The sequence below is a fragment of the Schistocerca gregaria genome, chromosome X (genome assembly GCF_023897955.1).
Source record: "Schistocerca gregaria isolate iqSchGreg1 chromosome X, iqSchGreg1.2, whole genome shotgun sequence".
NCBI classification, from domain to species: domain Eukaryota; kingdom Metazoa; phylum Arthropoda; class Insecta; order Orthoptera; family Acrididae; genus Schistocerca; species Schistocerca gregaria.
Window position 1 is genome coordinate 490,099,543 of NC_064931.1, and position 24,118 is coordinate 490,123,660.

The following is a 24,118-nucleotide window of genomic DNA, read 5'->3' on the forward strand; positions in this document are numbered from 1 at the left end:
ACAACTCACGACCATTTCTCAAAGCTATATTTTTGCATTAGAATTTAAAATAGATTCTTCGTAGTTCAGGTTTACGCTGCACATGAAAGCCGATTTTTGCACAGTAAACAACCAATTCCAAACACAAAGTGCCATTTGTGGAAATGATTAAACTCGAGTAGTAATGTCTACCAACATGGTCACTTGACTAGAATAGAAATCAGGTGCTGAGATCCATAAGGGCCTAAAGCACACTGCTGTTGATCCCACATTTAAGTGAGTATCAGAGAAACCAATAAGACAGCTTTTCATGACTTTTCGTATATACAATGTGGGCCTATAGCACTTATAAACCTGACTCACCATAATTTCAACTGATTTCAGAAGCATGAATAAATGCTACAGTCTAACAGTCAACAGTGATATACTTTAGGCCCTTATGATTCTCAGCGCCTCAAATGGATTACCATATGATAAAATTCATAACTTAATATACTGTAACTAATTCAGAAACCCACAAAATAGGTTTACTGTCAGTACAACTTTAACATATGCTGATGTGCTCCCTGCCGCCGTTGGATAAGCAGCTGCAGCAGCAAGTCGTATAACCCTAGCTTACTTATTTGTTACATAGTTTAATTTCTTTGCGTGTTTTTGGGAACTTGCATTGTTTAATTCGTATATTTCGGGCGTATTATAGTATTTGAGGGTTGTAGCATCGCGCCTTAGTACCTGAATAGTGCAAATTCGCGTAGTCGTCTGTCTTCTGTTTTTGTTTTGAACAGCCAGTGTCGGTTGGTCACAGTCATTGTGCTCCCTGCCGCCGTTGGATAAGCAGCTGCAGCAGCAAGTCGTATAACCCTAGCTTACTTATTTGTTACATAGTTTAATTAATTTCTTTGCGTGTTTTTGGGTACTTGCATTGTTTAATTCATATATTTCGGGCGTATTATAGTATTTGACAGTTGTGGCATCGCGCTTTAGTGTTTACTTCGTAGATTCTTATTTAAATTGCGTGTGAGTTTCGTATAGGAGGTGCAGTTTCGAGTTTTAGTTGCTGTAATCGTAAATTCAGCAGATTGTAGCGCAGTCGTTAGGCATTTGTACAGGTTAGTTGATACATTCTTTGCGTGTTCCTCTTGCGTTATCTAGGCACCGACTCGTGTTTCAGTAACTGTTGTTAAACATCGATTAGAATGGACAGGGACTGCGATTGCTGTGTTCGGATGAGGGCTGACTTGGCATCCCTTCGCTCACAGCTGCAATCGGCGCTGACTTCGGTCGCGCAGCTTGAGGCTGTTGCCAATGGGCACCACTGTGGGGAGCCGGACTCGGGTATCATGGGGATGTCAACCTCATCCCGTCTGTCCCCAGATCGGTCTGCCGCTGTGGTTGCCCCGGTTGCTGCCCGCAGTGGAGCTGAACCCTCGCCTGTGGTTGATTGGGAGGTCGTTCCAAGGCGTGGCAGGCAGCGAAAGGCGTCCCCGGAAGCTGACCAGAAAGCCTCCCCGGTGCGTCTGACAAACCGGTTTCAGGCACTGTCTCTGGCTGAGCCAGATGCAGCTGCCTGCCCTGTTTCAGAGGATCATTCTCAGCCTTCAAGGTCCGGGCAATCGCAGAGGTTGGGCTTACTGGTAGTTGGGAGCTCCAATGTTAGGCGCGTAATGGGGCCCCTTAGGGATATGGCGGCTAAGGAGGGGAAGAAATCCAGTGTGCACTCCGTGTGCATTCCGGGAGGAGTCATTCCTGATGTGGAAAGGGTCCTTCCGGATGCCATGAAGAGCACAGGGTGCAGCCAGCTGCAGGTGGTGGCACATGTCGGCACTAATGACGTGTGTCGCTTTGGATCTGAGGAAATTCTCTCTGGATTCCAGCGGCTGTCTGATTTGGTGAAGGCTGCCGGTCTTGCTTATGAGATGAAGGCAGAGCTCACCATCTGCAGCATCGTTGACAGAACCGACTGCGGACCTTTGGTGCAGAGCCGGGTGGAGGGTCTGAATCAGAGGCTCAGACGGTTTTGCGACCGTATTGGCTGCAGATTCCTTGACTTGCGCCATAGGGTGGTGGGGTTTCGGGTTCCGCTGAATAGGTCAGGAGTTCACTACACTCAGCTGGCGGCTACACGGGTAGCGGAGGCTGTGTGGCGTGGACTGGGCGGTTTTTTAGGTTAGAAGGCCTCGGGAAAGTGCGGGATGGGCTGCAATGTCAAAGGGTGCTTGGCAATTACAGGACGTGCTTGGATCAAGGAACAGTCGGAATTATAGTTGTAAACTGTTGTAGTTGCGCTGGAAAAGTCCCTGAGCTTCAAGCGCTAATAGAAAGCACAGAAGCGGATATCGTTATAGGTACAGAAAGCTGGCTAAAGCCTGAAATAAGTTCTGCAGAAATTTTTACGAAGTCTCAGACGGTGTTCAGGAAAGATAGATTAGGCAGAATTGGTGGTGGAGTGTTGGTGTCTGTCAGTGGTGGTTTATCTTGTAGTGAAGTCGAAGTAGATACTCTGTGCGAATTGGTGTGGGTGGAGGTTATACTTAACAGCCGAATTAAGTTAATAATTGGCTCCTTCTACCGACCCCCAGACTCCGATGATACAGTTGCGGAACAGTTCAGAGAAAGTTTGAGTCTCGTAACAAATAAATACCCCACTCATACGGTTATAGTTGGTGGGGACTTCAACCTACCCTCGGTATGTTGGCAAAAATACTTGTTCAAAACCGGTGGTAGGCACAAAACGTCTTCCGAGATTGTCCTAAATGCATTCTCCGAAAATTATTTAGAGCAGTTAGTCCACGAACCCACGCGAATTGTAAATGGTTGCGAAAACACACTTGACCTCTTGGCCACAAACAATCCAGAGCTGATAGAGAGCATCATGACTGATACAGGGATTAGTGATCACAAGGTCATTGTAGCTAGGCTCAATACCATTTCTTCCAAATCCATCAGAAACAAACGCAAAATAATTTTATTTAAAAAAGCGGATAAAGTACCACTAGAAGCCTTCCTAAAAGACAATTTCCATTCCTTCCGAACTGACTATGCGAATGTAGACGAGATGTGGCTCAAATTCAAAGATATAGTAGCAACAGCAATTGAGATATTCATACCTCATAAATTGGTAAGAGATGGAACGGATCCCCCGTGGTACACAAAAAAGGTCCGAACGCTGTTGCAGAGGCAACGGAAAAAGCATGCGAAGTTCAGAAGAACGCGAAATCCTGAAGATGGGCTAAAATTTACAGACGCGCGAAATTTGGCACGTACTTCGATGCGAGATGCCTTTAATAGGTTCCACAACGAAACATTGTCTCGAAATTTGGTAGAAAATCCGAAGAAATTCTGGTCGTATGTAAAGTACACAAGCGGCAAGACGCAGTCAATACCTTCGCTGCGCAGTGCCGATGGTACTGTTATCGACGACTGCGCCGCTAAAGCGGAGTTATTGAACGCAGTTTTCCGAAATTCCTTCACCAGGGAAGACGAATGGAATATTCCAGAATTTGAAACACGAACATCTGCTAGCATGAGTTTCTTAGAAGTAGATACCTTAGGGGTTGCGAAGCAACTCAAATCGCTTGATACGGGCAAGTCTTCAGGTCCAGATTGTATACCGATTAGGTTCCTTTCAGATTACGCTGATACTATAGCTCCCTACTTAGCACTCATATACAACCGCTCGCTCACCGATAGATCTGTACCTACAGATTGGAAAATTGCGCAGGTCGCACCAGTGTTCAAGAAGGGTAGTAGGAGTAATCCATTTAACTACAGACCTATATCATTGACGTCGGTTTGCAGTAGGGTTTTGGAGCATATACTGTATTCAAACATTATGAATCACCTCGAAGGGAACGATCTATTGACACGTAATCAGCATGGCTTCAGAAAACATCGCTCTTGTGCAACGCAGCTAGCTCTTTATTCGCACGAAGTAATGGCCGCTATCGACAGGGGATCTCAAGTTGATTCCGTATTTCTAGATTTCCGGAAAGCTTTTGACACCGTTCCTCACAAGCGACTTCTAATCAAGCTGCGGAGCTATGGGGTATCGTCTCAGTTGTGCGACTGGATTCGTGATTTCCTGTCAGGAAGGTCGCAGTTCGTAGTAATAGACGGCAAATCATCGAGTAAAACTGAAGTGATATCAGGTGTTCCCCAGGGTAGCGTCCTGGGACCTCTACTGTTCCTGATCTATATAAATGACCTGGGTGACAATCTGAGCAGTTCTCTTAGGTTGTTCGCAGATGATGCTGTAATTTACCGTCTAGTAAGGTCATCCGAAGACCAGTATCAGCTGCAAAGCGATTTAGAAAAGATTGCTGTATGGTGTGTCAGGTGGCAGTTGACGCTAAATAACGAAAAGTGTGAGATGATCCACATGAGTTCCAAAAGAAATCCGTTGGAATTCGATTACTCGATAAATAGTACAATTCTCAAGGCTGTCAATTCAACTAAGTACCTGGGTGTTAAAATTACAAACAACTTCAGTTGGAAGGACCACATAGATAATATTGTCGGGAAGGCGAGCCAAAGGTTGCGTTTCATTGGCAGGACACTTAGAAGATGCAACAAGTCCACTAAAGAGACAGCTTACACTACACTCGTTCGTCCTCTGTTAGAATATTGCTGCGCGGTGTGGGATCCTTACCAGGTGGGATTGACGGAGGACATCGAGAGGGTGCAAAGAAGGGCAGCTCGTTTTGTATTATCGCGTTATAGGGGAGAGAGTGTGGCAGATATGATACACGAGTTGGGATGGAAGTCATTACAGCATAGACGTTTTTCGTCGCGGCGAGACCTTTTTACGAAATTTCAGTCACCAACTTTCTCTTCCGAATGCGAAAATATTTTGTTGAGCCCAACCTACATAGGTAGGAATGATCATCAAAATAAAATAAGAGAAATCAGAGCTCGAACAGAAAGGTTTAGGTGTTCGTTTTTCCCGCTCGCTGTTCGGGAGTGGAATAGTAGAGAGATAGTATGATTGTGGTTCGATGAACCCTCTGCCAAGCACTTAAATGTGAATTGCAGAGTAGTCATGTAGATGTAGATGTAGATGTAGATGTCCAATCTAATTTTACTACAATATATAGTGAGTGAATTAGCATATCTTGCGAGTGTGCTGTCATCTAGCAGAATGTGTGCCAAGCAAACAGGGATAGAACTGTGCCGGTGTGCTACCACCTGCTGGCACTGACGTAAACTTCTAGTTGAGTAGTGACAAGGGCTAGCTGTGCATGCCATGAACTGTGCACATTGTGTTATCAAATCCATATGTATTTGGCCCGTAAGGCAATTACATCATGTGAGTTTGCACATATGTGAAAGCTCCTTAAAACGTGCACAAATGATGGTGTGCTTGCGACCCTGATGCCAAGTTTCACGGAGTATAGAGGAGCAGTAGTGCGGAAAATTTATGTGCTGTATCTTTCAGGTGCAGCATCTGTGTTATGTTTAACGGCATTCAAAGAAAAATGAACAATAAATCCACAAGGTATTGAAAGTAAGGGTGATCACATGCTCTTGTGCTCTTATACAGCAGCCATCATTGAATAAAGGCTAAACTGAATGGGGTATCAAAGCTTTCTGTTCTTACTTCTGTTGAAACATACTGGCAGATTAAAACTGTGTGCCAGACTGGGACTCAAACCTGGGATTTTTGCCTGTATACCTCAATTGTTGGATGTTTGTGTTAACAATGTGTATCATTTGTTGTTGTTGTTGCATTTTCACATAGATGTCAAAGAACGTGTTGTAATACTTTTAGTATGGTTGTATGTTGGCTCCTATTTTGTGTTACATCATAATATGTACTAAATTGACGCTCATTGATACTGCCAGAGAGAGAGAGTGTTTTTGCCTTTACTCCTTAAATCATTTGTATTCCACCAAGAACTCGTTATCATATTTATACTGTCTAAATATTTTGCTTACTAAATCCTTCATGCAAATATACCACAATAGCTCTTGTGATGGGCCTTCAGCATCATTAGCTATTTCATATATATCTTCAATTCTCAATCAATCAACAACTTATTGTGTCCTTTTATCTTTGATTACGGTTTTCGGATACATTCTATGTGTACTAGCTTCAAGAGATATGTGAGTGCAGACTTTCTCAGCATATTCCAATGATAAAATGTCCTTGAATGATCAGCTCAGTGGTGGCGATGTCTTGTTGCAATGTTTCAATGAGTTTTATACCTGTCATCGTCAGGTGGAGAAGTGTCAGGGTGCTGTGTGCCTCTTATGTATATAGTCCCTGGACTGCTGACGTCTTCTGTGGCTGGGCCAAACATGCGCTTCTGGAAGAGGGCAGTGCACTGGTGGTTTGGGCACCAAGGCCCAGTGTCTGTCCATTCTGTCTGCGAACACTGCTGCCTTCATAATGGACCATTCTTGTTTTAGTGTTGCAATTGCGGAATCCTACACTGCGCTGAACTGAAACTCGGTATCACAGATTATTAGGTTGTTGTTGGGACATATTTCTATCACCTCTTTGACAATCTAGTATCTGAATGTGTTGGCACTGCATAGCTTCTTCATTTTTTCAGAATCGAAGGTATGTTCGTGACATGGAGAGAGATGGATGTGCCAACAATTTCTGTGCTGTCGAAAGGCCTAAATGTTGCTCCAGTTTGAATAACAATACTGAAACGTGACATCATCAGCAGTGTCAAGCAAGTCGTTCGTGAACACCCATTGGAGGCCACTGGAGAAGTGAGAAGGGAGACATGCACAGCTCCTGAAAAATTAAGAATACTGAAGAACATCATTTCAGCATTGGAACACAGGGCACTATGGGCACTACTGGCCCTACATGATGACAAGGATATTGTGGTCTTAGCAGCATACAAAGGCAATGTAACAGTGTTACTGAAGTCAGAAGATTACTGGCAGAAGATTGACACTTTATTGCAAGTTCTGGCATACAACAACTGGGGAAGGATGCAACAACATATATGACATGGAAGGCAATCGATCTGCTCAGGAATTCAGGACTGAACAGGAACACCATCAGATGACTTTAAGCCAGGGTACCTCCGCCACCACGACTGTATGCCCTCCCAAAAATACTCAAGAAGGGAGTTCCACTGCAGCCTGTATTGAACACCATAAACTTGCTGACATATGGGACAGCCAAACATCTAGCACAGCTGCTAACATCTCTCATGGGTCACTGTCCACACCACATTGAGAACTCCACAGAATTTGTGAAAGTGTTCCAAGGATTACTTGTGGATGAGGAGGAGTCACTAGTCAGCATTGATATTGCATCACTTTTCACCAGTGTACCACTGGAAGATTCCTTAGCTTTACTTGAGGACCAGTTTGATGAGGACAGTCAAAATATTTTGATATGTACTAGCCACCGCCTATTTCAGATGTGGTGGGAAATCATACGAGCAAATAGATGGGGTTGCTATGGGTATCCCATTAGCTCCAGGTATGGCTAATCTATACATGAGACACTTAAAGGATGTAGTACTGAATACTGCCCGCCTAAAACCAAAGGAATTCTACAGATATGTAAATGACATCTTAGTGGTGTGGCCAAGGCAGTGTTTCTGTGTCATCACAGTGATATACACGACAGCATCAAATTCACTATGGAGACAGAAGAGAATCAAGCCTACTCTTCTTAAATATTTTGTCAAGAGAAGACTGGACGCCACGTTGAGACACTTGATCTGCAGGAAGAAGACCCACACAGACCTTTTCCTTAATGCTCTGAGTTGCTACAATCCAACACAATGCAATTCGAAAGTAACCATGTCAGTACGTAGAGTCAGGCCCATCTGCGCCAGGAAGAGGTTGCGTGCAGGAAACTTGACACCAATAAGATGTGCCTTACAGACTGAGAAGAGGATGGAGGACAAACTACCAGAAGAAGAACCAAAACATGTGGCATTCCTGCCATATGCAGGCACAGACAGCCAAGACCATGAGAATAATGGGGAAGCATCAAATGAAGACCATTTTTCATGCAACGTGGAAAATTAAGAACACGCTTTGCTTGACCAAAGACTGGTTAGGGCTGGGTATTTACAGTATCGAGTTAAATGTAGGGTGCAGTACATCAGATGGACACGACGATGTACCTAATAGCACTGTACGGAACACTTCAGAAGCATTCAACAAGGGCAGACAGACAAGTCCACAGTAGCAGAGTATAGAATCAGCTAGGAGCACACCTTTGATTTTGAATGCCTGAAGAAGCTATGCAACACTAACAGATTCTGGGATGCAGTTGTCAAAGAGGTGACAGAAATAGGTCTGCCCAACAACCTAATAAACCAGGATAGTGGGTTTCAACTCACTGCAGTGTGAAATTCTGCAGTTGTGAAAATATGACAGGAAAACTCTGTTCTGAAGTTGTCATTATCTGTGGACAGAATGTACAGACATTGGGACTCGATGCCCACACCACAACTGCACCTTGTTCCCCCCACCACGAGCTGCACTGCATTCCCCAACCACAGGTGAGACCCACTCTTCAGGAGGCATGTGATTGGCCTAGCTGCAGAAGAGGTCAGTAGTTCAATGGCTATATAAGGAACTCAGAACACACCATTCCATCACTTCATCTCAAGATAATGCGTATGAAACTCCCTGAAATAATGTGACAAGACGAGGCCATCACTTGGCTGATCATGTGAGAGAAGATATTATCAGCTTCAAGGGAATTATAGGAAGTTTCAAATTGACCACATATTCCTTAACAGTTCAGAATGCCCCCTTGAACAATTTTCTGATGGCACTAATTCATGTGGAACAAAGAATTTTATGATTGAATGGAATTCCAGTTTGTCCATTTGAATGACATGTACTGCATGACAGCTATAAAATGCAGATCAGATTGGCACTTCAAGCAACACAACATGCTAAAAAAAAGTTTTGTATATCAATGTCATTTCTCTGCAAGGCTGTTTAATTTTTGCATTCTACTTATACAGTTAATATTTCAATCTCTGCTTGTTACCTCATACTATACTAGTTTGTAGCTGACCTCTGACTCTCTCTGTCAGTGAAAATTATTTTTTGTTGCTAGTGGCATTTCTGAATATAAGACTCATTGCCTTCCCTCTCCTAAGACCACCCCACTTCATTACTGAAAGATGCTAATGTTAAACACAATTGTTTCAGATATACATGATCATATCAGAATTTTACTTCATATGTCTTTTCTGTTTCTTGTAATTCAGTAAAATATTACATTGTTGATACATACTCATTTTCACAATTGTGGTACATTAAAAACTTGATTTTTAAAGATAGATGATTGAGTAGTCTTATGAGAGTAAATAGTATATAATATCAAGTTGACATCCCTTTATCAAACTCTAAGATGACTAGATTAGTGACTTAAATATGTTTCAATATAATAATTTATTACCTTAGTCACGTAAATTGGCAACATATCCATTTTTAAAGAAATGTGTTCAGTTGTGGTTCTGCTCAGGAGGATGTCAACAGGAGAAACAAAATTGTCATTCTACGGATGGGAGTGTGGAATGTCAGATCCCTTCATTGGGGCGGTAGGTTAGAAAATTGGAAAAGTGAAATGGATAGGTTGAAGTTAGATAGAGTGTAAATTAGTGAAGTTTGGTGGCAGGAAGAACGGGAGTTCTTGTCAGGTGGTACAAGATTATAAATACAAAGTCAAACAGGGTAATGCAGAAGTGGGTTTAGTAATGAATAGAAAATTGGAATGTGGGTAAGAAACTATGAACAGCATTGTGAATGCATTATCATAGCAAAGGTAGACACGAAGCCCACACCTACCACGGTAGTACAAGTTTACATGCCAACTTGCTCTGCAGATGAAGAGGAGGCTGAAGATATGTATGATGAGGTAAAAGAAATTATTCGGATAGTTAAAGGAGATGAAAAGTCAATTGTTATGGGGGACTGAAATTCAATAGTAGGAAAAGAAAGAGAAGGAAAAATAGTAGGTGAATGTGTACTTGGGGAAAGGAATGAAAGAGGAAGCTGCCTAGTAGAGTTTTGCACAGAGCATAATTTTATCATTGCTAACAGTTGGTTTAAGAACCATAAAGGAGGTTGTATACATGAAAGAGATCTGGAGACACTGGAAGGTTTCAGATTGATTATATAATGTGTAGATAGAGATTTAGGAACCAGATTCAGATGTGGATGCTGGCCACAATTTATTGATTATGAACTGTAGATTAAAATTGAAGAAATTGGAAAATGATAGTAAATTAAGGAGATTAGACCTGTACAAGTTGAAAGAACCAGAGGTTGTTGAGAGCTTCAGGATGAGCATCAGGCAATGGTTGGCTAGAACAACAGAAAGGAATACAATAGAAGGTGAATGGGTAGCTTTAACAGATGAAATAGTGAAAGAAGCAGAAGATCAAATACGTAAAAAGACAAGGCCTAGTATGAATCTTTGGATAACATAAGAGATACTGACTTTAATTGAAGAAAGGAGAGAATTTAAAAATGCAGCAAATAAAGCAGGTGAAAGGGAATACAAGCATCTAAAAATTGAGATCGACAGGAAGTGCAAAATTGCTAAGCAGGAATGACTAGAGGACAAGTGTAAGGATTTAGAAGCATATTTCCCTAGAGGAAAGGTACATACCACCTACAGAAAAATTGAAGAGGCCTTTGGGCAAAAGAGAAGCACCTGTATGAATATCAGGAGCTCAGAAGGTAAAACAGCCCTAAGCAAATAAGGGCAAGCTGAAAGGTGGAAGGAGTATACAGAGGATCTATACAAGGGAGATGAACTTGAAAGCAATATTATAGAAAGGGAAGAGGGCACAGAAGAGGATGAGATGGGAGATAGGAGACTGCAAGAAGAATTTGACAAGGCTCTGAAAGACCTAAATTGAAACAAGGCTCTGGTAGTAGACAACATACTGTCAGAGTTACTGATAGCCTTAAGAAAGCCAGCCATGAGAAAACTCCCCCATCTGGCATGCAAGACGTTTGAGACAGGCAAAATACCCTCAGCCTTCAAGAAGAATGTAGTAATTCCAATTCCAAAGAAAGCAGTTGCTGACAGGTGTGAAAACTACTGATCTATCAGTTTAATAAGTCATGGTTGCAAGATACTAACATGAGTTCTCTACAGATGAATGGAAAAACTGGTAGCAGCAGACCTCAGGGAAGATCAAGTTGGATTTCGGAGAAATGTAGGATCACGTGAGTCAATACTGACTCTACGACTTACCTTAGAAGACAGGTTAAGGAAAGGCAAACATACATTTATAGCATTTGTAGACTTGTAGAAAGCTTTTGACAGTGTTGACTGGAATACTCTCTTTGAAATCCTGAAGGTAGCAGCTGTAAAATACAAGGAATGAAAGGATATTTACAATTTGTACAGTAACCAAAGGGCAGTAATAAGAATCAAGGGGCATGAAAGGGAAGCAGTGGGTGAGCAGGGAGTGAGACAGGGCTGTAGCCTATCCCCAATGATATTCAATGTGTACATTGAACAAGGAGTAAAGGAAACCAAAGAAAAATTTGGAGTAGGGCTTAAAGTTCAGGGAGAAGAAATACAAGTGTTCAGGTTTGCCAATGACATTGCAATTCTGTCAGAGACAACAAAGAACTTGGAAGAGCTATTGAACGGAATGGACAGTGTTTTGAAAGGAGGGTATAAGATGACCAGCAACAAAAGCAAAATCAGATGATGCTAAAGGAATCAGATTAGTAAGCAAGTCACTTAAAGTAGTAGATGAGTTTTGTTATTGTGCAACAAAATAAATGATGATGACTGAAGTACAGAGGATATAAATCTGGCCCAACACTCGATAGCTCATAGTTTTTTCACTAGATGGCAGTGTGGGACAGTGTCAAATGCCTTCCTGAAGTCAAGGAACAGAGAATCAACCTGAGCTACAGCACTATGTATCTCGTGGAGGAACAGAGCAAGCTGAGTTTTGCAAGATCTCTGTGGAATCCATGTTGATTTTTATGGAGGAGATTTTTCTTCTCCAGAGACGCCATAAGTCTAGAGTATAAAACATGGTCCACAATTCTACAACAGGTTAACATCAACAGTACAGGCCTCTAATTATGTGCATCTGCCCTATGACCCTTTGTAAACACGGGGATGACCTGCACTTTTTTTCCAGTTGCTAAGTGCCCATCGTTGCTTGAACAAACTACAACAAACTGCTGCTGGAAGGGGAGCAAGTTCTTTCTTATAATCTTTGCAGAATCTTACAGGTATCTGGTCATGATTTCTTTCCACTACTAAGCACTTGTACTTGCTCTTCTGTTTGTCAGTTGGTTACCTCAATATCTGCCATTTTGACATTCATATGATGATTGAAAGAGGAACCATATTGTGATTGTCTGCAGTGAAACAATCTTGGAAGACTGAATTCTGTATTTTGGCCTTCTCTCTATCATCTTCCATTTTGCTGCCAGTAAGGTCACTGAGAGTCTGAATAGATGATTTTTGAACTGCTTACTGAATTTATGTAAGAACAAAGCCTCTTAGAAATGTTAGTCAGATCAGTTGACAAAATTTTACTTCTAAAGTCATTGAACACTTGTCTCATCGGCTCAGCTTTTTGTTTGGCGACTAGGTTTTGATTTGTCTTGAATCTGTGATGAAACTCTGTTTGTTTATGTAGCAGTTTTCTAACATGACCATTAAACCACAGCGGATCTATCCAATCCCTTGAGACCTTGCTCAGAACGTACTTGTCTAAGGCATACTGAATGAGGCTTTTGAATTTTTTTCAGTTCGTGTTCCACAGCTTCATCCTTAGCACTGAATATTTTATGTTGACTACTCAGATACTATGCAATTTGTATCCTGTCACTCTTGCTAAGAAAAAATATTTTCCTGTCTTTCTAAATATTCCTTGTAATAATTTTAACTAACATTGTACGGAGGTAAGACTGATACTAGCTGTTTTTACTGATTCCTTTTCGTACCCATTGTCATAGTCGCTATCATGGCCTTGTCATCACTGATACCTTCCTCTGTTATCTGATTCGCTATTTTAGGTCTGTCTTTTGCAAGGACATCTAGGACATTACCTTCACAACTTGGTTACCTTATTATGTGATTGAAGTACTTCTCAGATAAGACATTCAGAATAATGTCACACAAATCCCTGTCTCTGGCACCTATTTGGATAGAATTATTCTCTCAGTCTAGGCCTTGCAAGTTGAAGTCACCCCTATTATCAGGGAGCGATCAGGAAAATTATTAACGATGTTCTGCTGATTGTCTCTGAAGTCCTCCACCACTAAATTTTCTGGCCGAGGTGATCTGTAAGAGCATCTGATTACCAGTTTTGACTGATCTTTGATGCTTAACTTCACCCAGATTAATCTGCATTCATAATCCGTTCTAACCTCGCTAGATATTATTGAATTCTTTACTGCAATAAATATGCTGCCATCATTGGTGACTAACCTATCCTTGCCATAAATATTACAATCTGGCCTTACAATTAATTGCCATTCACTTCCGGTTTCAATCAACTTTCTGTTCCTAATACTATGTGGGCATTATAACCTTCAACAAGCAATATTAATTCTGGGACCTTTCCTTGGATGCTCCTGTGGTTTACTAATACCATATAAACCTTTTCCATATCCAGTAAATGAGGACAAGCATTTCCTGAGAGCATTCTGGCCAATGTGTCTTTGATTTTGGCTGGCTATTCGTCACACATACTCCACTACCCAAGTATCCACTTCTTGCATGTAGTGCATGCCTGACCTGTTAAGGAGATTCCTGCAATTCTCCACTCGATAGAGGAGGTTGAGAAATTAGCACCTGATACTGCTGCAGAATCATCTGAGCCTCTGGTTTAGACCTTTCGTCCTACTCCAAACCAGAGGACCACAATCAGACTTGGGTGTGATGCTACAAATAGTGAGCTTGGCCTGCACCCCATATGATGCTAGCATGTACCATTATTTCCAGCTAGTTGCACCCGGTGTGTTTGATAGCCACCATCAGAGCTTCCTCCACATCTCAGACAAGGCCCCCACAGCAAACATTTTGAGTTTGCAATGTCATTCTTTCCCACCCTGCCCACTATTTCCCCAAGAGGCTTAGTTAGCCACCTAATGTTGGAGCTCTCAGTGTTTAATATGTTTGCCCTTTGCCCTTCTCCAGACTGGGCAGGAAAATTAGAGAGGAAGTGGGGGGGTGGGGGGCATATTAAAGACAAAATTCTGTAAGAAACAGAATTTGTGGCTAATCTTTTAAGCTTTTCGTTCACTTTTTAAGGGAAATTAATGAATCTCTTTGCCTTATCATTCAATAGTCCACCTTCATGTAGAGTAAGTTGGTGTATACAGTCTTCCATTATTTTTTGGGACAGTTTAAGGCAATAACTAAACAAAATATTACATTAATGCATAATGTGTGTAGCCTTTTACCAGTTTTCGAAACTACAGCTAATGCAAGTATTATTTAATAGTCCGAAATTTATTTATTTATTTATTTATTTATTTTTATATTTTTAGTGCCTCAGATTTGATATGTAGCTGGGAACTCATTAATTGTACAGGAATTAAGTAATTTAAAATTTGACACATTATTTATTTGTTGTATTGTCATTGCCTACTACATTAGGTTACCTGTCTCAAATTTAGATATTTGGTGCATAGCTTTAAAAAAAAAGAACAATTTTCCATTCCAGCATAAAAGATTGAATGGAAAAAGATCTTTTTCCGCAAAGTAGAAATAGCCTTATAACAGATGTTGAGCATAAGATTAATGGCAGTTTAGTACATGAAACAGAGAAACAAACTGAATCAGCAATCTTAATGGTGCCACCCACACAACTGTATGACTGTGAAATGGAAATCCGAAATACAAAGAAAACAAAACATAAAAATACAGTTGATAAACTTTAACTCCTAAAAAGGGCATGTAGACAAAGTATAATATATGGAGTAAGAATAATTCAGATTAGTTTCAAAATAGTTAATTATTTTGTTTTTATAGAATGTTATTTTTGATAATATAATGGAGGACCACTTGATTGATGTTTCTATGTTATGTCATTTGTGTTCTTATTCTTATAATATTTTTCTTTTTGTTTCAGTTTATGGGAACATCACACCACAAGCTAGACAGGTAATATGACTGCTCAAGATAATATACACTGCCTGACAAAGAAAGTGAAGCTCCCTGAAGGGGAGGGATAAATGAAATGTTGAAGGTTGATAGAGCAGGCATTGTTATTTCAGGGATTGCAAAATTGATTCAAATTTACAAAGAACTTGGCAGCATGAGCCCATTTGTTAGTACGACATGGCACCATCTCTGGGCTGGGTGCATGCACTAATTTTGCTGGGAAGGGTGTCGTAAAGCCATTGTACCCTCTCCTGAGACAAGCTGCTAACTGGTCCTTGACATCCCGGATGCTAGCAGTGGGATGGAGTTGATGTCTGAGCTTGTCCCACATAGGTTCTATTGGGGACAGAATGGGGATCTTGCTGACCATGGGAGTATCTCAACACCACGCAGACAATTCATAGCCGTATGTGAATGAGCATTGTCCTGTTGAAGAATGACCACGATACTGTCACATGAGAGGTAACACATGAGGGCCTGATCTCTAATAGATCCCCACGTCATGACATGAGGAGTAACACTGTTGTGCCTCTTGAAAATAATGAGAGAATGGAACCCTTCATCAAGCTGTCTCAGTACTCACCGATAATGTTCACCCAGTGTAGAGCAAAACCGCAATTGATGGCTGAACACAGCACAATATCACCAGCAGTCCATGCTTTCTGATCACAGCACCAGCCCAAATGCAGCCATTTGTATTGTGTTGGTAACAACCATCTACCCACGGTTCCATAACGCTCTAGTCTGGCTGCTGGTAGTATCTGGCAAATGGTACAGGATGACACAGACTGTTGCAATGAGTCCATTACTTGTCCTCGGATGTCAGGTGCAGAAGCCAAGGGGCTATGATGTGTTTGATGCTCCTCTCTTGTGATGGTCAGATGTGGCCAATCAGTATCTGGAAGATGAGTGTACCTGCTCTCACATCCCCATGCAGTCCAACATCGTACCGCTGTCACATCCAGATGCTCCACAAAGCTCAATATTGTGCAGTTCGATTAGCTGGCCAGATTGAGACCCAGAGTGAGACCCTCTTCAACTCTCTTAGGTGTTGATAATTCTGTCTTGTATGAGTAAGCGGGATCTCCATCTTCTACAGTAATCACTCAGTATCTGATGTTGTTCACAACTCTACCAGGCACAGTAGCAACAATAATGTACTCCGGTGGCCATTCTACCTGTCACAGAGAATTGCGACTGTACTTATTTACATACCCACTGATTGTTCGTACATGTACAATATGTGACCACGTCTTCTGGGTGCATCACTTTTTCTGTCAGGCAGTGCATGTGTACCATTAAAAATGAATAAATCACTTAAAATACTTTGCTCTATTTTGTGTGTTACTTCTGCAGTGAACCACATAAATTTAATGGTACATGTTAAGAAGCAAATATAAGATTTGCAGACATACCTTGATACAAAATATTTTATTTGTTTTGCTCTAATACAATGACAGAAAAAAAATTATCGCATTGCCAAGGAGGAGTTGTGCGACACGTTTGAAAGTTGGTAGGTATGTTCCTACACCCAAAAGATGATGTCTTTTTCAAATTTTGCACCAGTCACTCAAGAGTGATGCTAGTAGTGCCACTATGAGGATGTAAATAAAGTTTTCTGTAAACACATGCTGTAATGGTCATCAGTGTTAGTTACCTTTGAGATTGGACATGAGATGATGATAGTTAACAATGCCTTTAAGGCACCATCAACACCACCTCAATGAGGTTGAACAAGATCAAGTAATAGGGTGACAAGAAGCTGGATCCCTCCGCAATATTGCAGAAAGACATGACAGGAATGTAGCCACTGTACATGACTGCTGGCAGTCATGATCAAAATAATGTACGGTCACAAGAAGAGTCTGCTCTGGATGGCCACATTGTTGTACTGAGAGGGAAGACCTTTGTGTTCAGGGTATGGCTGTGGCATATCGTTCCGCATCTGCAGTAGCAATTTCGGTAGCAGCAGTCACCACAGTGACACAACAAACTGTTACAAATCAGTTACTTAAAGGACAGGTCTGAGCCCAGATGCTCTGTAGTGTGCATGTAAGTGATGTCAAGCGAGAGCTTGTTGGAGGTCAGGGTGGAGGTCAGTTGGGTTTTCTGATGAAAGCAGGTTTTGCCTCGGTGCCAGCGATGGTTGTGTGTTGGCTAGGAGGAGGCCAGTTGAGACCTGCAACCAACCTGGCATTTAGCTGGACACACTGGACCTGCACCTGTAGGTATGGTCTGGGGTGTGATTTTGCATGATAGCAGGAGCACTCTAGTGGTTATCCCATGCACCATGACTGAAAAATTGTACATCAGTCTAGTGATTCAACCTGTTGTACTGCCATTTGTGAACAGCATTCCGGGGGATATTTTCGAACAGGATAACACTTGCTCACATACCACTGTTCTAATCCAACATGCTCTGCAGTGAGTCAACATGTTGCCTTGGCCTGCTCTATCACCAGATCTGTCTCCAAGGGAGCACATATGGGACATCATTGGACAACAACTCCAGCATCATCAACAAACAGCATTAACCATTCCTGTATTGCCCCACCAAGAGCAACAGGCATGGATCTTCATCCCACAAACTGACATCCACACCTGTACAACAGTACAATACAATGCAAACATGTTTGCATTCTTGCATTCAGCATCCTGGTGGTTATACCGGTTATTAATGTACCAACATTACACACATATAATGGCTTATCTCGAACTTGCAGTACCTGTGATCTTGCAGTGTTAATCACTTAAATATGTTACCCAGACGAACGTATTCCCAAAATTTCATTATTCTTCATTAATTATTTTTTTCTGTCGGTGTATATTCAGTACGTGTCTGACCACAAACCCAAGCATTAGCATTTTTAGTAATTTATCACATCTTTCACTTCTGGCAGTGATTTGTTAATGTGAAAAATTATAAGCTGCACCATCATTTGGAATTCACAATCCACATTAAAATGTATGTCCCTTATAATTGTTTAAGTCAAGCAGATCAAAGTCAGAAGTAAAAGTCACACTATCTCCAATACAACAGTAAAGCACTGTTGATTTCAACGTGTGTCTGTGGCACATCATACTGCAACTGCAGCAGTAATTTGAGCAGCAGTTGGCATCACAGTGTTGAGCACAGCTTCATTCATTTATGTTTGGCAGAGTATTAACATCATTGCTATATTTTTAATTATGGTAGAACTTTGAAAAAATTAGTTTTGGTAAAACAAATGCTTTTTTGTTTACTTTTGTTAAAGAAATTTCAGCAATTGACTCTAGATTTGTATTCATTATGATGTACATTGAAATAGCGTAAATTTCTTTCAAAAAGTTTTGCGTGACTGTGGTCCCTCATGAGGGAAAAAATATGAAAATCAAATGGTGTTTTCACATTGAGGCAAATCCTCAAATCCTACATTTTTTCTTGCAGGCTTGAATCAAGCAAAAAGTGTGCAATAACTCCAGCTTTATAATTCAGACTGCCAGTGATAAATGGAAAAATTATCATATCTGTGTAGATTTCATCAGAAAGTAATTGATTTTTGGCAAAAAAAGATAGTACTGGAATAGTTTTGTGTAATAACTGGAAAAATTCACTTTTCATCTTGAGAGTTAGAGAAAAAAGAAAGCTTATCCTGTTAAGAGACATTTGAAAAATACAGGAATGTTATTCTGAAATTGGTCTTAATGGCTTAAGGAACAAGCATGCATTCAAAAGGAGAACTGGCTTACTCATTGTAGCTTTTGATATGGTTCCAGCAACACTGCAAAATGTGCTAGACTGTTGGTTGAGGCAGACTGGCTGTTGAGGCATTTAGGAAGGTTACCATACCGAAGCACACTCAACACCATTCCTTGAAGTGGCATTATATCAGAATAGTGTTGTGTGGGGAATAGGATGTTGTAGAGTTAAGTGAAAAATCTAATTGTTGGTTCATTTGTGCAAGAAAAAGGCTGTTGGAAGATCTAAATTAATATGATCTGATGCAGACTATATTTTTTTTTGCAACCAGGGTGCAGGGGAACAGTAGCACAACCATAGACAATATTTTTATTCATTCTTCATTACTAGATGGGCATTCTGTTAGTAAAAGGGTGACAGGCCATTCAGACAGTGATGCACAAATTTTAACACTAAAAAGTTTTTGTACTTGAACAAATGTTATATATAATTATAGACTATGTATAAAAGCTAATTCAACAGCAGTAGATGGTTTTTTAAAACCTCGTTAATGAACAAGATTGGCAGGATGTTTATAGCGCCGATAATATAGATGACAAATATGCCTTCCTTAACACATTTCTCATGCTTTTTAAAAGTTGCTTTCCATTAGAACATTCTAAACAGGGTACTAGCAGTAAGCGGCAGCCTGGGTGTCTGACTAGTGGGATAAGGATATTGTGTAGAACAATTCACCAGCAATGCTCAGAAAGTGATTGTTAAATACAGTACATATATATGACTGATCAGTAACTTCAATAACAGACAGCAGAAGGTCATTCTCCACAGTGTTGAGAATGGCTATGATGTGGGGTCTGAGTGGGACCAATTACATGGGGGGGGGGGGGGGGGGGGGGTGCTGAAGGGATCAGTGCTGGAGCTGCTCCTGTTCCTTACTTATATAAATGTGAGGGATAAAGGGACCAAACTACAGGGTCATCAGTCCCACACAAAATAGACAAAATAATATTGAGGAAGTACTGACATAAACATTCTCAGTGTTCTGTTGTACCACTAGAAATACATTTGCATGGTCATATTTGGGTGTCCTGTGCAGTGATTTGGTGATAAAAGTAAACCCAGCAGGCGCCATGTTGATTTACTTGTATGTGAAGATAAAGTGCCACATTTGGTGTATTTAATATTTGTGTTTGTGTAAAATTAGAGAGATTTACAGAGAAAAGAGAAGGTGCTGTATGAGTATCAAGAGTTCAGTGGCAAGCCACTACTAAGCAAAGAAGGGAAACCTGAAAGGTGGAAAGAATATGTAGTACATCTATATACGTGAAACAAACTTGAGAACAATATAATAGAAAGAGAAGAGGAGATGTGTGAAAACGAAGTGGGAGGTGTGGTACTCTGAGAGAGACATAAGTGGAAACAAGGCTCTATGAGTAGATAACATTCCTCCAGAATTATTGAGATCCTTGTGAGAACCAGCCATGACAATGTTATTCCATCTGGTGTGTGAGATATTAGACAGACTTCAGGAAGAATGTAATAATTCCAATTCCAAAGGAGGCAGGTGCTGACAGGTGTGATAATATCAAGCCATCAGCGTAATACGCCATGGATGCAAAATATTGACATGAATTACTTACAGGAGAATGGAAAAACTGGTAGAAGCCTACCTCACGAAAGAGTCCTAAGACTTGTCCTAGAAGATACATTGAAGAAAGGCAAACATACATATAGAGAAAGGCTTGGACAATGTTTATTGGACTACACTCTTTGAAATTTTGAAGGTAACAGAGATAAAAAAAACAGGAAGTGAAGGATTGTTTACAACTTGTACAGAAACGAGACTGTAGTTGAAAAAATTGAAGTACGTGAAAGGAACGTCATAGTTCAGGAGGGAGTTAGGCATGGTTGTACTCTATCGTTGATGTTATTCTGTCTGTACAGTGAACAAGCTGTGATGAAAACTGAGGAGAAATTTGAAAAGGGAATTACAATTAAGGGAGAAGGAAATAAAAATTTCGTGGTTTGCCGATGATATTGTAATTCTGGCATAGATGGCAAAGGACTAGGAAGAGTAGTTGAATGGTGTGACTAGAATCTTGAGAACAGATTATATTATGAGCATCAGTAACACTAAAAGAAGGGTAATGGAATGTAGTTAGATTAAATAAGGCGATGTTGAGGGCATTAGATGAAGAAATGAGGCACTAAAAGTATAGTACATGAGTTTTTCTGTTTCGGCGGCAAACTAACTGATGGTGGCTCAAGTGCAAAAGATATAAAAAGAAGACAGGCAACAGTAAGAAAAGCATTTTTAAACAAGAGGAAATTGTAATCTAATATTTTTAGTGTCACAAAGTATTCTCTTGAGTTATTTGTCTGAAGAATAGCCTTTAACGGAAGTGAAACATTGCTGATAAGCAGTACAAAGAAGAAGAGAATAGACACTTTTGAAATATGATGCAGAATCTGGACAGTTAGATGGGTAGATTGAATAACAAATCAGGTGGTGCCGATCAAATTAGGGAAAAAAGAAATTTATGCCACAATTTAACTAAAAGAAGGATCAGTTGATAGGACACACCCTGAGTCATAAAGGAATTTTTAAATTTGATAATAGAAGGAAATATATGCATTGAGGATGATGGGAGAGAGAGGGGGGAGTCTCTCATATAATGTTAACCTTATATGTGAAATATTAGTTTCAGTGCTTATTTCATGTGTTCTATTATATACCCTTTGTTTTATTCCTGCTTTTACTACATATTCTTCATGCGCTTCATTGGTATGTTTTTTTTTTTTTTTTTTTTTTAATTCTATGAAAATACTAAGTTCATTTTGTTACATGGATAATTGTAGGCTCACTGACACTGCCTGGAAGATGTAGTTAGTAAGTAAGAGGAAGTAAAGAACTTAACACCTATATTTGGACAATTATTCCTCTGCTGAATTGTTGAAACCAAAATGTTTGTTTATTACTTTTCTATATTATCATTATATGCTACAGGTGGACATGACTAATGTGTATCTTTTCTGCAGGCATCGCTGCCACCAGACTACAGTTCTCGACTATCATCTTTATCAGCATACAGTGCCAGTTCTGGACCTGGAGGAGCTGGTGGATTGGAGGGTCAACGTCCTAGTGAGAGCTCGTCTGAGAGTGAACAGCATGCACCCAGTACACGCAAGGATAAAGACAAACGAACCAGTAATGTCCTCAGCAAACTGTTCCGTCAGAAACGTGCTACACATCTTTGAGTGTTATTTGTGGTGAAGTGCACTGCCAGTTTCCATGTGGACGGCTTAAGCCGAGGCAAACTTAATAGTAGTGTTATGGAGAAAAGTGCAGCTATGGTCTCATTAGTATGGCTAATGTGACTTAATATTTTAACAGTGACCTTTATTTTGATAATTTATCATGTTACCTTCACAGGTGTTAGGTCAACAAGTGTCTCTCCTAAATTGTAAATAGAACTGAGTGTAGCTACTGGTAAAAAATGGAAAGAGGCAATCATACACCCCCCTCAACATATTGCAAACAGTGGACAAACATGGTGCTTTATTATTTTAATATGTTGAGGAAAGATCTATATACATAAGAAAATTTCAGTTGGCTAGAAGTAGTGTCATACTTTCTTCTGTCATTCTATTTCTGTAATAAAAATAAATTATGAATGTGTTCATAACTTAAATCTTAGCTACATCCCTCTTTCACTATGTGATGTGAAAGTATTTTTGTAAGCACCTCTTTTGTTTCTGGGAAAATCAACATCACAGAGCCGTACAAGCTAATCTTCATTGGGACCTGTATAATTACAGTTGTAAACTGGACTTACTAAAATATTTATTATCAAATGATCTGTAATTTCTTTTTGTCTAAATTTTATGGCATGTGATTTTCTGATACCACTTTTCAAGAAGAACTGAGTACTTCTGTGATAATGTTACATACTTTTCTTTCCCTCTTTCTTTCCTTAAACTCTCTGAGGTAACAGACAGTTTATGAAAAGTTTTAGGTGATGTAATTAAATATTTGTAAGAAAAATGTAATCACTGCAAATACATTTTTTATTTCTTAGGATTGTCTTGACAGTATTGACACATTATTGACATTTGTAATGCCGTAGTAAGGACTTGAAAGGAACCCCTATGATTTAACAAGATATGTTTACCAAAAACTCAATGTAAATAAGAAATGGTAACCTTAATATATGCCATTTGCTATATTATCTCTGTTACGAGTAACCACGCCCCACCCATCTTTCCCCCCAATCCACTTAGAGTACTTATAGATACAGCATTTTGGCAGCTCACACAATGATTGTATGCTAATTTTGCAAAATATTTCCTTAAGTGCTCCTCATTGATACCAAGTGACATTTTTTCCAGTAACTCTGTTGAAACAATGAGACTGGGAAAAATGAAACTGAGTTTGCAATAATTATCTTGTCCCTTCTCACTAACTGCATACCTGGCTGAAAAAAGGAGGCTAACCTGGCATTTGAATAATCCTAGTCATACACTGCTGTCATAGATGCATTTTAATTAATATGCTGAGACTCAGATACTGTACTAATACAAAATATTTTTCAATAAGACCAAGTTGCAACTAAAATAGAGTGAAAAACAGACATCATAACAATGTTATCATTAGTTTATTTACAAAACATATAATGGGAATGTATGTGTAGTGCAATATCATTTGAATGATCAGTATTGGTATGGAAAACTGAATATGAGAAATCCAGTTTATGCTGATTGTCTAAATCAACTACTGTGAGCAGTGGTCACAGCCAAATGTCACAGATTTTAACAGTGTATAAACAGCAAACAGCACAGCAGATCCTACACCAGTTCAGTGCTGTACAACAACAACTTGTGTGCAGCCATGTAACTCAGAGATCCTACACCTCACTATAAGGTACAGGTGCTTCTGCCGCACATGTATTCCGTTGCTCACTGCATGTGACAGGTCACAGAACTATAGACTGTTTGCATAGTACTAAAAAAGGGCACCTGGACTGACAAGTCTTGGCACATGTTGGTACATGATGATGGCAGGGAATAAGTATGCTGAAAAGGCGGTAGCAGTTGAGTAGAGGAGGCAAATGAGATCAAGCTGCCTCACTTTTCTGTGGTAGAAGCGACAGCAGCAGCAGCAGCAGCAGCAGCAGTAGTAGTGGTAGTAGTAGCAATAATTATTTTTACAATAAACCTTTATGCACTTTTGTCAGTGAGAGCAAAAGAAGTTAGTTTGTGTTGTTTCTTCTGAACTCCATAATTAGAGAGCAAGTCAAAGTGTGAAAGCTTAACTCCAACCTGAGACAGCCAGAGGTGCGAAGCATATGGCAAGGAGGCCAGTC

General features: G+C 40.3%; 1 protein-coding gene across 8 annotated transcripts in view; it reads left to right on the forward strand.

The window, feature by feature from the left end:
• Positions 1-22,981, forward strand: part of LOC126299183 (spectrin beta chain, non-erythrocytic 1) — a 440,083-nt gene extending 417,102 nt beyond the window's left edge. For all 8 annotated transcript variants that reach the window (XM_049990953.1, XM_049990949.1, XM_049990952.1 and 5 more), the window contains 2 exons: positions 15,045-15,076; positions 21,795-22,981. In XM_049990953.1, coding sequence (XP_049846910.1) covers positions 15,045-15,076; positions 21,795-22,013 — 251 coding nt within the window. In that variant the 3' untranslated portion in view covers positions 22,014-22,981. The remainder of the gene's footprint in view (positions 1-15,044; positions 15,077-21,794) is intronic.
• The last annotated feature ends 1,137 nt before the right edge of the window (positions 22,982-24,118 follow it).